At 35.9% G+C, this 16093-nt stretch overlaps 1 protein-coding gene across 5 annotated transcripts in view; it reads left to right on the forward strand.

The window, feature by feature from the left end:
* Nucleotides 1-16093, forward strand: part of GTF2I (general transcription factor IIi) — a 67338-nt gene continuing 51245 nt past the window's right edge. For 2 of the 5 annotated variants that reach the window (XM_032217153.1, XM_032217149.1), the window contains exons 1-6: nucleotides 1-316; nucleotides 8109-8151; nucleotides 11915-12024; nucleotides 12799-12937; nucleotides 13931-14065; nucleotides 15289-15472. In XM_032217153.1, coding sequence (XP_032073044.1) covers nucleotides 8139-8151; nucleotides 11915-12024; nucleotides 12799-12937; nucleotides 13931-14065; nucleotides 15289-15472 — 581 coding nt within the window. In that variant the 5' untranslated portion in view covers nucleotides 1-316; nucleotides 8109-8138. The remainder of the gene's footprint in view (nucleotides 317-8108; nucleotides 8152-11914; nucleotides 12025-12798; nucleotides 12938-13930; nucleotides 14066-15288; nucleotides 15473-16093) is intronic. The other 3 variants (XM_032217151.1, XM_032217152.1, XM_032217150.1) reach the window with 2 other exon arrangements.

Raw genomic sequence — 16093 nt, forward strand, 5'->3', positions numbered from 1 at the left:
GCGCAGAGGCGGGTTGGTGGACGAGAAGGAGAAAAAAAAGACCACCCTCGCCCTATTCAGCCTCCTCCTCCTCCTCCTCCCCCCTCCCCCCACCTTCTGCTCGGTTCTGGGTTCAGGGTGAGCCGTTGAGCTGAGGCCCGCGCGCCGCCCGAGACTTGAGCATCGAAGAAGCAAGCCGAGCGCGGGAGAGCCGAGTCGGCCAGACCCCGGGAGCCTTCAGCCGAACGGCCTGCATTGTTTTCGTGAGGGTGGAAGCGCGGAGGGACGGGGACGGGCTACTCCCCCCTCCTCCCCCCCCGCGACTCCGGAGCGACGAGTGAGTGGGGGAGGGGAAGAGTTCGGGAGGGGGGGCTCGGGGAACGAGCGACTTTTTTCTCCTCACGCTCCCCCTCCTCACCCTCATGTGGGGGGAGAGCGCGGGGGGGGGCGAAGGGGCGCTTCCTCACATTTTTCCGTAGGCGCGTGAAGGGGGGGGGAGAACCCCTCCCTCGCGCTGTTGGCGGGGGGGGGGCGTGCGAGAAACTTAATTGGCTCTTTTTACCTCACAACAGGCTCCGTTGGGGGAGGCGGCACAATTCATTTTAATTCATTTCTGCCTAATGATCGATCCTTATTATTGTTCCCCCTTCTTGTGCCTCTCACTTTCCTTCCCACACTTCTGCCTGTTTCGATGGGGGAAAGGTTTGCTCCACTTTATTTTATTTTATTTTAAATATCCTCCCTTTCCCCCTCAAACCCCCCCCCCCCAAAGCCCCTTCTTGGAAAACGAATGTCGCCCTTGCTGGTTTTCGTGCCGATTTTTCTTAGCTTAATCTGAGGATTTTCATGACTCCTCACCGCGGTGACTGTAGGTGTTTTGTTGGTCCTCTCAACCCTTCTCCCCTTTTCATTTGATCGCTTTTGAGAGAGTGGGAAAAGGTATATTCCTTCTTAGAAATGCAATCAATTTCTCCTGCTTTTCCACTAAAAAGGTTGTAAGTGCGTTAAAAAAAATATTATAGACTTAATGTTTCTTTCCCTCATACTTTTTACCAGCTGTATTTTCCATTGAGCAGATTCATTTTCAAAGTCTGGGATAGTAGTATTATGTAGAGCATATAATATTTTTACACAGTGTTCCTTCTCTGTTACGGACTTTATTAAAAAACTGATGATTTTTTTAAATTATATGCCTTTTAATTCTGTTTGCCATTCTAAGAATCTTTATGCCTAAAAGAGGAATCCATGCTCTTAAGTAAATTAATTAAATAAAATTAACTTTTCTTCCACTGTTGCTGTTCAGAAAGGGGAATGTTTCGAAAAGTTTCAACTCCTTTCTGGAAATATAGCATAAAACTTGCAAGGATTTCAAACAGAATCAGTAAGCTTTTCTTTCTGAAAGTTGGGGATAGAGGTAAAGATAATTTTTTCATTAGTGCTAATAATTAAATTATTCAGAAACTGTCCCTTTGTAAAGGAGTTAAGGTAAACGCAGAAAAATTGACTGAGGAGCTCCCCCAATGGCCTAATGATTGTAATTGATAATAGTGCATTTGCATCAAAAAGTATTTGATACAAAGTATATGCCTTATTAGAAGCAAGCAAACACAATTAAGACTATTATAACTATTGAGGTACCCTCTGGAAAATTAACAAGGTATCCCCTGAAAAACAGGTGCTGGAAAATTATTCTATTTTTCTTTCACAAACCTAAGTTTCTGTTAATAAGGGGTAAACTTCCTTACTTATTTTTTATTTACCATATTTTTCAGAGTATAAGACGTACTCCCCCTTTTTATTTATATTCCACAACTATTATGTCTATAAATAACTCAAGGCAGAAAATGTACACAGTGCTCTTTCCTTCTATTTTTCCCACAACAATCCTGTGAAGTGAGTTGGGCTGAGAGAGAGTGAGTGGCCCAAAGGCAGCTTTTATGACTAAGGTGGGACTAGAACTCAACAATCTGGTCTGTAGCCTGTTGCCTTAACCAGTAGACTGAACTCTTTCTATATGGAAAAAGAGATATATCTTGAGAGTTGGGTAAAAAAATCTGGACATGAACTGGAGGAGATAGTGTTTACTTTTTCTCATTCCTTTAATCTCCACCTCCACTTTCCTTATTGTAGCAGAATTTTTGTGACCAATTTGGTTGAGGGGCTAACTCTTAGTATTATGCTATTTTTACTATCATGTTGGCTCTTTCGCTATAGGGACAGGAGAAGGGGAGACATTTTTTAATGAATTTTCTTCAAACTCTTCTTCCCTTGTCCAGAGAAGGCTTCTTCAGCCAACTTTCCAAAGGGAAGCTGAACACCTATTTTGAGAAAGGGCCAATGAAGCATTTTCATTTTAGATAAAAGGAGTGGTATTGCTAACCATTTACCATGAATTGTGGTTTAGTGGTCCTTTACTATTTTCTTTTTAAAACTGACTGAAAAGAGAATATTTGAATATGAAGTCTTCCACATATATTTCCCCAAGACAAGAGGAAAATAACAAATCTGCAACATTTATTTCCCTGTGTATTTGTCTCTTTTTAACACACTTATTTACAGTGGTCAGATGAAAGCCTCTTTCCCATCTTGTTTCCTTTCTCAAAAGTAGAGGTGACCAATTCAATTTTTGTAATCATCTTGGTTTTTAAGTGTAAGAGTTTTAATGTATTTTAAACAAAAATTACCAGTTTTGGATAGGAATGAATCATAAATGTGGGCCCTTATAAGCTTCTTTGGTGGTGTAGTTCAGAAAGCAGAACACTAAATAAATAATTAAATAGGAATAATTCATATCCCCTCTCAGTTGTCCATATTTTCTTTTTTTCTACTGTCTTCCCTTTACATTGTTTTTCTTAATATGGAAAGCTTTTTCCCATATATGTAGGATGGAAAGAGATAAGTAATATGATACTCCTTTTCTCAGTTCCTAGAAGTCAATTCTTTAAAAATTTGTCAGCTTATTGGCAGAAAGTGGTATTGTAAATATATACAGGCATAGTTCCATAGATACTACCTGATTATATAGATAGCCTATAAATAATCATTCAGAAATAAGTTTCATTTTCCACATATATTATTCCCAATTCTCTAAATAGCTTTTTAGTTGCCCTTAACCTATTTCCAATTTGGGAGATTCATGCGCATCTTTGTTTCTTTCCTTTTTATAATGTTTGAGTGGAACCTTTTGTGGGTTTTTTTCTTGGCTGTGGATTTGATTAGAAATTATATAATATCAGAATGGGCCTTTCCACCCAGCATTCCTCCAGTCCTCAAATCTTTTAATGAATTATGGTACAGGTAGTCCTCAACTTACAACAGTTCACGTAGTGACCATTTGAAGTTACAACAGCACTGAAAAAAGTGGTATGAACATTTTTCACACATGACCATTGCAGCATCCTCAAGGTCACATGATTTACATTTGGATACTTGACAAGTGATTCACGTTTATGACAGTTGCAGTGTCCCAGGGTCATGTGACAAGAAAAGTCAGTGGGGAAACCAGATTCACTTAAATCATGTTACTAATTTTAACAAGAGCAACAAAGAAGAGCAACAAAGATGATTAGGGGATTGGAGACTAAAACATGAAGAATGCTTGCAGGAACTGGGTATGTGTAATTTAATGAAAAGAAGGACATGGGGAGACATGATGGCAGTGTTCCAATATCTCAGGGGTTGCCACAAAGAAGAGGGAGTCAAACTATTCTCCAAAGCACCTGAAGGTAGAACTAGAAGCAGTGGGTGGAAACTAATCAAGGAGAGAAGCAACTTAGAACTGAGGAGAAATTTCTTGACAGAACAATTAATCAGTGGAACAGCTTGCCTCCAGAAGTTGTGAATGCTCCAACACTGGAAGTCTTTAAGAAGATGTTGGATAGCTATTTGTCGGAAACAGTATAGGGTTTCCTGCCTAGACGGGGATGGACTAGAAAACATCCACAGTCCTTTCCAATTGTGCTATTATATTGTATTGTATTAACTGTAGTATTTCACTTAACAAATGTGGCAAGAAAAAGTGTAAAATGAGCAAAACTCACTTAACAAATTTCCGACTTAGCAACATAACTTCTGGGCTCAATTGTAGTCATATGTTGAGGATCACCTGTATATCTTTTCCTTTTATTGCTGTATTTAGGAAAAGCCTCTGAATGAAACCTTTGCTACCCCACCACAATCTATGCCAGTTTATATAGATATTGTTGCCCAAATTTTCATTCCTGCTTCCATGGTAACTTTCGTTTTCTGCTGGCACCATTTTGCATTTCTCTTCAGAAATCCAATTGCTACTTCTTGCTTGTGTATGATCTTGATCTTTTCATGCTGAAAATTTAGAGCTAATCACACTTCCCTCATTTCCCTTTCATTTTTCTCCAAGCCTGCAGATAAAGGAGCATTACTGCTGGTAGTGTTTGACTTTGTGCTTCTCCAAATTAATGCTGATAATGGGAAATGACTTACTTTAAACCCAGCTGATCTTCCTCTTTTACCTTGCCAGAAATACAAGGGATGAGTAGTACTAATTTGTTTTTGTTCTGATCCTTGGTTCTTCTCTTTCTTTCTCTCCCTTTCCCCTATCTGGTTGAAGATAAACCTTTGAATTTTGTCATGATACCCTCCCCCTACCTAACATCAATGAAAGCAGTATGCTTTGAATAAAGATTTATTTTTATGATGTTAGGGAACACATATAGGTTTAGTTAGAGCAGGTTTTTTTTAAAGAAAAAAAACTTCTGAAGAATGCACTTGACTAATTGGATTTTATCCTCAATTTTTTTCTTTTTGTACTACTTCAGTGTAGTCCTTGATACTTTAATACATGTTGCTTCAATGCTCTAAATCCAAATAGAGAAGGGGCATTCCAAATCTTTTTCTGTTCTTCTGGAAAGGAGCATAGATTTTGCTATTAGAAGATCAGATAGGTTTTGAGGTTTTCTGTTTACTTTCAGGATTCTGAAATAATACTTTTTAGTTTCTGGACATCTGGCCCTTTATCTTTTTCCTTTAAACCTAAGAAATTTGTTCATTCCACAAACTCTGTTTAAATATTGATGTGCCCCAAATCCTTGGGCTGAAAGCCAGTTTAGTATAGTGCTTAAGGCAGTGTTTTTCAACCTTTTTTGTGCAAAGGCACACTTTTTTCATGAAAAAAATCACGAGGCACACCACCATTAGAAAATGTTAAAAATTTTTAACTCTGTGCCTATATTGACTATATATAAAGTAATTTTCCCACAGCACACCTTACACTATGTCACGGCACACTAGTGTGCCACGGCACAGTGGTTGAAAAACACTGGCTTAAGGTATCAGCCTATGTGAGTTTTAGTCCTGTCTTAGGCACAAAGTTAGTTGGATGACATTGGGCAATTCGTTCTTGCAGCCCTTGGAAGGAGGCAGTGACAAACCACTTCTGAAAAACCTTGCCAAGAAAACTGCAGTAAGTAGTCTAGGCAATCTTCAGCAGTCAAGGACTAATTCAAAGGCACACACAAACAGACATGGAGACACACAAAAAGTTATTGAACAAGATCTGCAAAATATGTTTCTCTTCACTAAAATATGTTGCATACTTTTCAACTGAATGCTATTTTACTTGGGGTGTAAGACATTTATCATAGTCTTGGGTGGCTCACAATGTAAAAATAATACAAATAGAACAAAATAAATAAAAGGATGCTAATAAAAATAAGTTTGCAATCGGACTAATATCCAAACATGTAGCATGTGACAAACACAACTAAGGTTCTATCCCCCCTACCCTGAGGCATTGGTAGATCAGCCAGATCTTTAAGGCCATCTAGAATACCATCAGGGTGAGAGCTGCCCAGATCTCCATCTAATCCAAATACCAGCCATATTTTAATATGTTTTGTTATGTAGGGTTTTTATTTGTTGCATTTGTATCATGCATTTTGATAAAGGAATGTTTAAAAGGTACATGAACATTTGTCAGCTGAAAGAACTTTTAACAGATATTTTAATGTCACCCTAACATTTTCCAGACACTTAAATTTGTAATTGCCTGTTCTTTTTTTAAAAAAAAAATCACTTTAATTTGTAACACTTTTTATTTTGAAATGTATTTTTAGCATTGGCTAATTGAGATTAAATGGATTACTCTTCATAGTGGTCCTTCCCTATACAAATATGGTAGAGAAAGTTACATTTCTTAATAAAGTTAATTTTCAGGCCAGTCTTGGCAAAAAAATGGCTGAAGTTTCAAAGTCCTAAAGGTATTAGTTACTAAGTCCTTACATGAGATTCTAATTAGCTTCTTCTTTAAAAAAAATAATTTTATTGAAGGTTTTAATCTTTAAAAACAGTAAAGAAGATACAACAAGAAAAACAAAACGAAACACAGAACATACATAACTATACAATAATTTCACAGCTTTCTATATCAGCTTTCTTGCTTAGCTTTTATATTTCTCCCTTCTACATTGCCTTCCTATTGCTTTAAACTTGTTCTATAAAGTAGCAAACGTAGCATTAACACTTATAATAATATTCATTATTTGTATCACCATATATTTATATTCCCTATTTTGTGTTTTGGCTTCTGATTTCTAGCCACTTATACATATTATTCCATACTTTATAGAAGTCTGATTCTTTTCTCTTAATTAGATTCGTCAATTCCCTCTTAGAGCTTTTCTTAGAGGGGCACGTTTTAACTTATTCAGTTGAATGGTTGGCAAAGACTAATTTTACCTTCGGTTTACTTAAGTGTTTTGGATAGAAGCTAGACTACTATTATTGGACCTAACACATAGTATAGTGAATTAGCAATACTTATTGTTAGATTACATTTATATCACATCTTTCCTCTGAAAGCTCAAGGCAGCATACATTCTGGGCCTCCATTCCCACTTCCCCAAAATAGCCAGTCTTTTCTTAAGTGAAGTAGGAACTTGAACATGGGACTGTGTAATCCTCATTGAAACAATAAACTCTACCTCATATTGATGTATTAATGTCATCTGAACTATTTAGTAAGTCTTTTTCCTCCAAATGTTGCCTATTTTTGAAACATTCTTTGTTGATATGGAAGCTTTCAAATACAATATGTACAATTATTTAAAATAACACCACAAAAGCGGGAAGTATAATTATGTATGCATATATTTCACCGTATTTATAACTGTTCCAATTGGAAAGACTTTTCACTTTGTAATGTTAGAGATGCTTAACATTAAAAGAGCAGTTGTAGGTATATTTACTTAGAAACGAATCTCATTATATTTAGAGGCTGCGGTTCTAGCCATAAGTTTTGTTAGTAAAGATAATTAAATTAAGTGGGATATCTGAGTAACGATGCATGAGATTAAGAAGTACATGCAATAAAATAGGCATATTTTTTTTATCAAACATTTATATTACGTTAACAGGATGACAGAATCCTGATTGTTGCAGCAATATATACTATTATTTGTATGGTCTAGCACTCATAACATTACACATTAAGAATTAAGTTGCCTAGCCCAGTGGTCCCCAAACTTTCAGTTCACCATTATTCAGATTTAATGGACTCCAAATATTTTCAGGTACTCCTTGACTTACGTCTGTTTGTTTAATGGTTTGAAGTTAAGATAACCTTGGAAAAAGTGATTTACAATCCATCCTTGAAGTTACAACCATGGCTACAAACATATGAGCACAATTGGGGTACTTGGAAACTAGTTTACATTTAGCATCTTGCAGAATCTTATGGTCATGTGATGAGCATTTGTGATTTTCCCAGATGGCATATGACAAAGTCATTTTGGGGGAAGCCAGGTTCATTTAACAACTCTGATAGAAATGGTAGTAAAATTGGATCTAGTCATTTAATGACTTGTTTAATGTCTACATTTCTTAATAACTGAAATTCCAGTTCCAGTTGTGGTTATAAGTGGAGGATTACCTGTATTATATGTAAATAATTTCATAAATGCTACCTTAAGCAAAAAAATACTATGAATAATATTATCAACCGTTTGGATAGTTCTATCAAACCTTGGGGATTGATGTTGATCACTTTGGGGACTCAGATCTAACCCCTTCCCCCAATTTAGAAAAGTCGTAGAACAATACTTGCCTTGTGTACAAAATACCACTTTTCAGATACATTTTTTTTGTTATTTCAGGTTCCATTTTATTTGTGCAGAATTCTTATAATGCAGAGAATAGGTATGAACATACAAACTGAACTTTTATTAGCTTTTGAAAATAAGGAATGTTTGAAATGTATTTGAATGGTATTGTACTTGTATTGGTAATTGGGCTGTTGGTCTAAGCTCTGAGCTTGGCAATTTGGTTGCAAACGTTTTGTCACCATTCAAGGAGACATTGTCGGTGCGCTTTGAATTGTGCTCTTCTGTCTGAACACTGGCCTTTAAATATCTTTTTATGTGATGCAAATTAATGTGGGTGTTACAGTCACACAAATGTGCACCAATAAAAATGTATTTAAAGGTTAGTGTTCAGACAGACGAGTAAAATTCAAAGCGCACTGACAATGTCTCCTCAAATGATGACGAAACGTTTGCAACCAAATTGCCAACCTCGGAGCTCAGACGAACAACATATAAGGAGCGTTTCCCAAAATGGTATATGGATGGGAATATCAATATATATTGATATGCATTTGTGGATGAAAGTTGGCAAATCTGCTTTTTATTGGTACTGCCTTAAAAACCTTCCTAATTATGAATCTTAGACTTATAGAAAGAAATAGATAATACTGTCAGTGTTATTGCTTTGAGCATGGTAACAAAGAGTATGTAACACTTTGGATTTAATCTGGAAGAATGATTTAGAATGTAGCATACTATAGAACTAGATAAATGGCAAAAAACTTTGGGATAGAGATTACAAATTGACAATGGCTACTACATATAAGGCAAATCTTTATAAAATGTTTTACAGGTGGTATTTGCCACCAGCAAGGTTAGCAAAAATGTTTAACAACATGTCCCCCAAATGTTGGAAATGTAATCAGACTCCAGGTACTTATTATTATATGTGGTGGGCATGTATGAAAGCAAGAAAATATTGGATGAAAATACACACTTGGCTGGAAAAGATGATTAAGTGGCATGTAGATTTAAGCCAGAAATATTTTCGTTAGGTATAATACCAGAAAGTTATGATAAATGGACTATAAACTTGTATTGACAGCAGCGAGTATAGTTTTTGCACAGTATTGGAAAAATGAGGACACAGCACCAGATGAAAATATAATTTGAGAAATATTGGACTGTGCAGAGATGGATAGATTGACATTGAAAATAAAAGACAAAGGAGATACATTTAATGTGGAATAGGTTTTATCAATGGTTAGAAATAAGTGGTAGAAATTAGATTAAGAAAGATCACTGTTATGTGTAAGTAAAATATGAACGTTGTTTATAACTATAAGTACGCTAGTATAATTAATATATAAATAAGCTAATATAATTATAAATATGGTTATAATTATTACATATATTATCATTATCACTATCAGTATGTCTGTTGTTTTTTTAAAAGTTATCTAAAATGAATTGCCCGGACAATACAGTCTTCAAAATACATATATAAATACAGTAAAAAACATGACCTAAAAAAAAAAGAATCCGAATTTAAAATCAGCTGACATATTTCCCAGTTATTATGTTGCCTGCATTTTTGAAAAAAAAAAATGGTGGGTAAGCAACATTGTGGAAATCATTTGTCGAACAAAATGATGCATTGATAACATTTATGCATCTGTGAGGCTGCTCATTCATTTTATTGGCCTGAAAGACAAGATGTTTGTTGGGTTCCAGAACTACATCTTATTTGCGTGCTTCCAGCGTCTTCACTTACATCATCAGATCGACAATATCAATTCCCAGAAGCGACGCTAAAGAATATGGGTGTAAATTCAATAATAAATAAGCAATCGTTGGAATTTGGCAGTACGAACAGTACGGACTTCGGCTTGGAACCATATAAAATACTCACTTTAGGCTTGGGAACCTAGGATGATCTGCCCAATTGTTGGCTTGGGAACCGGACAGATACCCACACAAGGCTTTGGAATGTCGAGGAAGAAACCAAACTACAGGCTTGGGATCCTGGACCAAGAAACCCACCTTTGGCTGGTGTTGCATGGCTATTGCGCGTGCCCCCTATGGCGATGGGGTTGCTGTATCAAGTGCTTTAACTGGTAATGACAATGTCACCATAGACCAATGCAATATAATAGTAGTAATGATGTCTATATAAAACAAGCAAGATGAAACAGTAATAGAATGCATGTGATGTTGCCATACAACTTCCTCAACTTTGTCCCTATTTTTAGGGCTTTGTACATCAGTGATGGAAAACCAACCCTATTTTTTAGGAGGTTTAAAACATGCTCTTTGTAATGGGAATGATTTTAACAGTTCCCAGGAGGTCTTTTTTTTGTAAAAGTGAGCTGAAGATACCATATTTTTGGCGTTTTTACAAAACCGTCACGTTTACACTCAATTTTAAACTATTGGAAAGCAGTAGGAGAATGAAATTTCATATTCGAAAACCTTGTGTGGCTAAGTTATTACGCACAAAGTTTCACTTTTCTCATACCTTTCCTTGCAGAGATATAAAAAGCCAAACTTTAACCTTTTTTCGAGCCGCAGTCATTTTCGGCCAACTTTGCTCCAACTTATCTAGATGGAGATCATTCGTGAGAATATTTTTGTTATTTTGTTTAATAGAGCACAACAAGTTGTACAAGATGGCCAAGTTTTGTTTCTCTCAACAAAATATTATATTATGCCTCAAACTTGCTGAATCCTCAGGGTCATAATGTAGAAGGCTGCAGTATGGGGGTCAAACAAACGACTATCTCCGAAAGTATTGCATTGGCAAATGTAACACTTTACCAATGTTCATTGGGGACGTGTGTGCATGTTCACACCAAATTTCATTGAAATCGGTGATGGTCGAGCAGGGAGCCCCAGACCACTTGACATGGAATGACCCACCAAAAGACACAATCCCTCTCCACAAGATATAGTTGTATCTATCAAAAACACAATCTCTCTTCACAATCCCTATGGATCAAGGAGTCATCCTGATATTTCAGGCATAATTATATATGTGCAATATTTGCCAAAGCCATAGTTGCAATGGAAGATGATAGGGTAGCATTGCATGAATTTTGGAAAGACTACGCTATCCTCCATTGTATGAGAAATGTCAAAGTAGCATGGCAGGATGTTAATGTGAAATGCACAGGAAATAATTCGACATAATGTTTTGAAACATTTTCTGTTGTAAATAATTTTGAAGGATTTGACCCAAATGAAAATAAAATGTCGACACATAAAATTATTTGATTTAGAGCCTGATACTGAATATGTGAAAAAGTTAGTAGCCAACACTGAGGGAGAGCTTTCAAATGAAGGTTTAGTTGAATTGAAGAAAGAATTGGAAGCACAAAGTTTTGTGGAAAAAAGGAAGAAGAGGAATCCAAGATTGAATGGATTCCAAGATCCAACATATCAACAAAATTTATCAGAATTGGAAAGTATGGATCTAAATTTAGAATGTTTTGGAAAGGTACATTGGGAAATTTATGAAATCTCAAAAGTGTTACCATGACATATATAAATGACATAATTTTGCATCACCTTTTCTTTGTGCCATAACTGCTAGGCATGTAATTGCCTGCCTCATACTGAGTGGTAATCCTTTGTTCCAAATGTCCAGTGAGAAAAATGGGGAAAGATTTGGAAAACAAGTGACTCAACTGGTAATTGTCCGTGCTCCAGTAAATTTATTGAGTGACTTAATATTTTCATTAATAAACCATAGCTCCTCTCCCAAATCATCTGTAATGTGGTTTTCACTGTGTGTGTGTGTGTGTGTGTCTTATAGGAGGGTAAATTCCTTATATTCAGATATAATTTTGACTAACAGCACAGTTTTTTCTTCTCTGTAGCAAAAATGGCTCAAGCAGCAATGGCAGCAGCAGCAGCATCTAGTCATGATGAGGACTCATCTGAAAGCAGAATGGTGGTTACCTTTCTCATGTCAGCCCTTGAGTCAATGGTAAGATACAATATGAATCTGCTATACTGTGACTTTTCCTGCAGGGCTTATATCTCCAGGGACTTTTATATATATGTTTGTCTGTTTCTCTTTAATCATCAATTCATTTTCAAAACAGATTAGAACTATTTGACAATCTGGACCATTGTTTCCTAACATTGCATCAGAGTATAGTACAGGTAGTCCTCAATTTACAACAGTTCTTTCAGAGTTATAATGGCACTGAAAAAAGTAACTTGCAATCATTTCCCACAATTATGACCATTGCAGCATGCCCATAGTCATGTAATTTACATTCAGATGCTTGACAACTGGTTCATATTTATGACAGTTGCAGTGTCCTGGGGTCATGGGATTCCCTTTCCCGACCTTCTGACAAGCAAAGTCAATAGGAAATCCAAATTCACTTAACAACTGTTACTAATTTAACAACTGTAGTGATTCACTGTAGTGATGTTAAGAAACTGGTAAAAGTGAATAAAGCGGAATACTGTGTAAATCTGATCTAGCACCTACAGCAATACTGTAGATGTCACATTCTTTTATTACTGGAACACTTTCATGTTGTTTGCATAGGTCTCAGTTTGTGCAGGTTTTTTTCTGTGAAAAGGCTCTCCTTTGCAGAACAGGCTGTAGCCATGGTTTTAAAAAATAAAGCAGTGCCAGAGAGAGAGAAAAAATCATTAAGTGTGTATATATACGTTTTCATATTAAACATATTAAACATTAGTTCTTGCTTTTACAGTTCTAAATGGCGACCTTTTATTTCCATAGTGCAAAGAGCTTGCCAAGTCTAAGGCAGAGGTTGCCTGCATTGCTGTGTATGAAACAGATGTGTTTGTGGTGGGCACTGAGAGAGGAAGAGCCTTCGTCAATACAAGAAAAGATTTTCAGAAGGATTTTGTGAAGTACTGTAAGTCTGAATCAGAAATTCACAGACTTCTAAACTTGTGTAGTTGATTAGAATCTGTACATAAACATTTTTGCTCATGTAACATTCCTTTTATGTCTAGTAATACCGTAAATAAATAAGGTGGGCTATTTTGAGAACATTGATGCAACTTCCGTGCCCATTTTCTGTAGCAGAAGGTAACAGATTATGCATTTGGTAGCATTATACTTCACCACCACCCCCCAGAACAGAAAGCAGTGCATTATAATATGTCTTACCATAATTGCAAACTGGTGCTGAGTTTTGAGAGGACCAGTGAGGAATGGTAGGAAATAATTGACATGCTTAGATTATGGGTTATTAAGGACATTGGGGAAATGTCCAGTTAATGGATTTTTCAGAAACAGAATATTGGTATCATATTTTCTCTAAAAAGTGAAGCCCCCTCCCCCAAAAAATCTTCTGGAAATTATATATTAAAAATTAGTCATACATTACATATATAATAATAATTTACAGAAGTTCATTAAAACAGTATCAAATCCATAATGCACGTAGTGTGTCTAAATAATGCCTTTTTCCCAAACAACTGCATTCCTAGAGATCTAATTCAACAATGCTGGCTGTGTAAGAAAATTTATTTTATATGATTTATTTTTATAGAGCCATGGTGACACAATGATTATAATGCAATATTGCAGGCTACCTCTGCATTCCCACTGCCAGGAGTTTGATCCTGACCAGTTCAAGGTTGACTCAGCCTTCCATCCTTCCAAGGTTGATAAAATGAGGAGCCAGATTGTTTGGGGACAAGATGCTGACTCTGTAAAACACTTAGGGAGGGCGGTAAAGCACTATGGAACAGTATACAAGTCTAAGTGCTATTGCTATTATTGCGACAAGGTGGTTTGAACACAAGAAATGGGATGTCTGAGAAAGGTCTTAATATATAGATAGACTCGTGATTTAAATTAGTAGTTATGGACAGTTTCATATTTCATAATTTCTTCCTAGGTATTAATGAAGAAGCAAAAGCTGTAGAATTGCAGAAGGCAAAATCATCCTCTCTTGATAACAGGATGACTGTAGATGTTGTGGAAATGGAAGCTCTAAAGAAATCTGTTGAGGATTATTTTTGTATTTGCTACGGTAAATATTTAATTTTAAATCCAAATTGCTTTTCAGAGAACTGTGATGTTTCTCATTCTAGAGTTAAATGCAGTTGATTTTGATTTGAGGAAGGCAGTTAAATGATCAAGATTTGATTTGAATTCTATTTCAATGATGAATGTGAGTTGCTATCTGTTTCATGGGATTGGTATTAATTAACTAGGTATATACAGCTTGCTTTATTTCTTTTAAGAATTATACAGTAAAGGCATTTTATAAATTCCTATATAAATAAAATATACATTGTACATAAAGTTAACCTTCATAATAACTAATATAATGAATTAGTTCTTGAGCATGCTTTTTATTCTTTCCAAACCAGCAGAATGTTGGAAAGAATTTAGGTTAAAAAAAATCTCAGTCTCTGCCTTGATTTCAGCAGATTACCTCTATGAAAATAGAACAAGACCAAATTTGATGTGGTGAAAAAAACTGAATTTGACTGCTCCATTCAAAATCTCACACCCTCTCATAAAAACACAAAGATGCAATTTGAGGAAAAAGCAGACACTTCCCCCCCCCCAAACCCTTACACACTAACCTTGGTTAGAGCCATACATGTGCTGAGTTCCTGCACAGAAGGTGCTGATATGCATATGTCTACACACAGATTCAACTGGTACTACCTCCCAAAACTCATTTTTAGGATTGACTGATTGACTTACAATCTTTATCTGCCTCATTCATGAAATTACAAATTTATAACTAAACCCCACAAAATCAAATATAAATAAATGCTTCCACAAAGGATAACTAGGGGTTATCAAATATAATAAAGCCTTGGAATGCTTATGGAGCATTCCAATCGCATAGATGCTAAATGCACCATTGAGGAGAGAGTTTCATAATAAGGGAGATGCCACAGAGAAAGCGTGTCATAATAATAAATAAAGATGCAGGATGATGCTTTCCTTTGAAGTATAGCAGCTTCTCATTTTTAAAATAATAAATAAATAAAAAGAAAATCAGGAGTCTGTGTGGATAATTAGTTATGTTCACAGTGCTAAATCAGAGAACTCCATTGGAGACCTGAGGGCTAGTGAGTAGTTAAACTATTTATTTCATCTACATAGAAAGAATTATTGGCTGATTTTTGTTTCAGAACAAGTTCAGGCATCAAAGAAAAGGACATGTTTGCTATTGTTTTGTTTTATGAACAGAAATGTTACTTCATCGATACCAATTGATTTTTTCCTATCTAGGTAAAGCTTTAGGAAAATCAACAGTAGTTCCTGTGCCATATGATAAGATTCAGAGGGATCCATCTGCTTTGATAGTACATGGGCTTCCAGAAGGACTTGCTTTTAAACATCCCTCCAGCTATGATGTCTCAACACTGAAGTGGATTTTGGAGAACAAATCTGGAATCTCATTTATCATCAAAAGGTACAAACTGAATTTTGCATTCAATTTCCCGAGAAACTTTGAGTTTGCAGCAAAATGTTCTTAAATTACTTTGCATAAAGAATGTAAATATGGGTTATTAATGCCATTTAACTTTCTAGCAGGACAGTTGTTTCCATGTAGCAACAGAGTCCCATATAAACCTATGCAGATTCCTGGAGAGCAACCCTTCCCAGGAAGAACATATCCTTCCTAGTTCAAAAGACCAAATTTGGGAACAGATGGGATGCTTATATGAGGAGGACAGATCATTATCACTACATATTTTTCTCTTCAGATAATTCAATAAACGTTAGAAACTTCTAAGAAATCAATTGTTCTGGCATTGGAAAAGAGGAAGATTTTAGTAAAGAACAATGATTTCATAGAATCACCAAGACTTCTCTATAAAACTTTAAATTAATTTGTAATAGTGTGGAAATTTCCTTTCTAAAACTGTGACAAATGATACCATTCAGCTGTGAATCAGATATGTTTGTTTATACTATTTCCACCATTCCTTCATCTTCCATCTATGGTCCAAAATTGAACTTGTAACATTATAGATGGTTGTAGGAAATATGGAGAAAATATTGAAGACATGATCTGAACCCTCTTAATGCC

The sequence above is a fragment of the Thamnophis elegans genome, chromosome 4 (genome assembly GCF_009769535.1).
Source record: "Thamnophis elegans isolate rThaEle1 chromosome 4, rThaEle1.pri, whole genome shotgun sequence".
Lineage (NCBI taxonomy): Eukaryota > Metazoa > Chordata > Lepidosauria > Squamata > Colubridae > Thamnophis > Thamnophis elegans.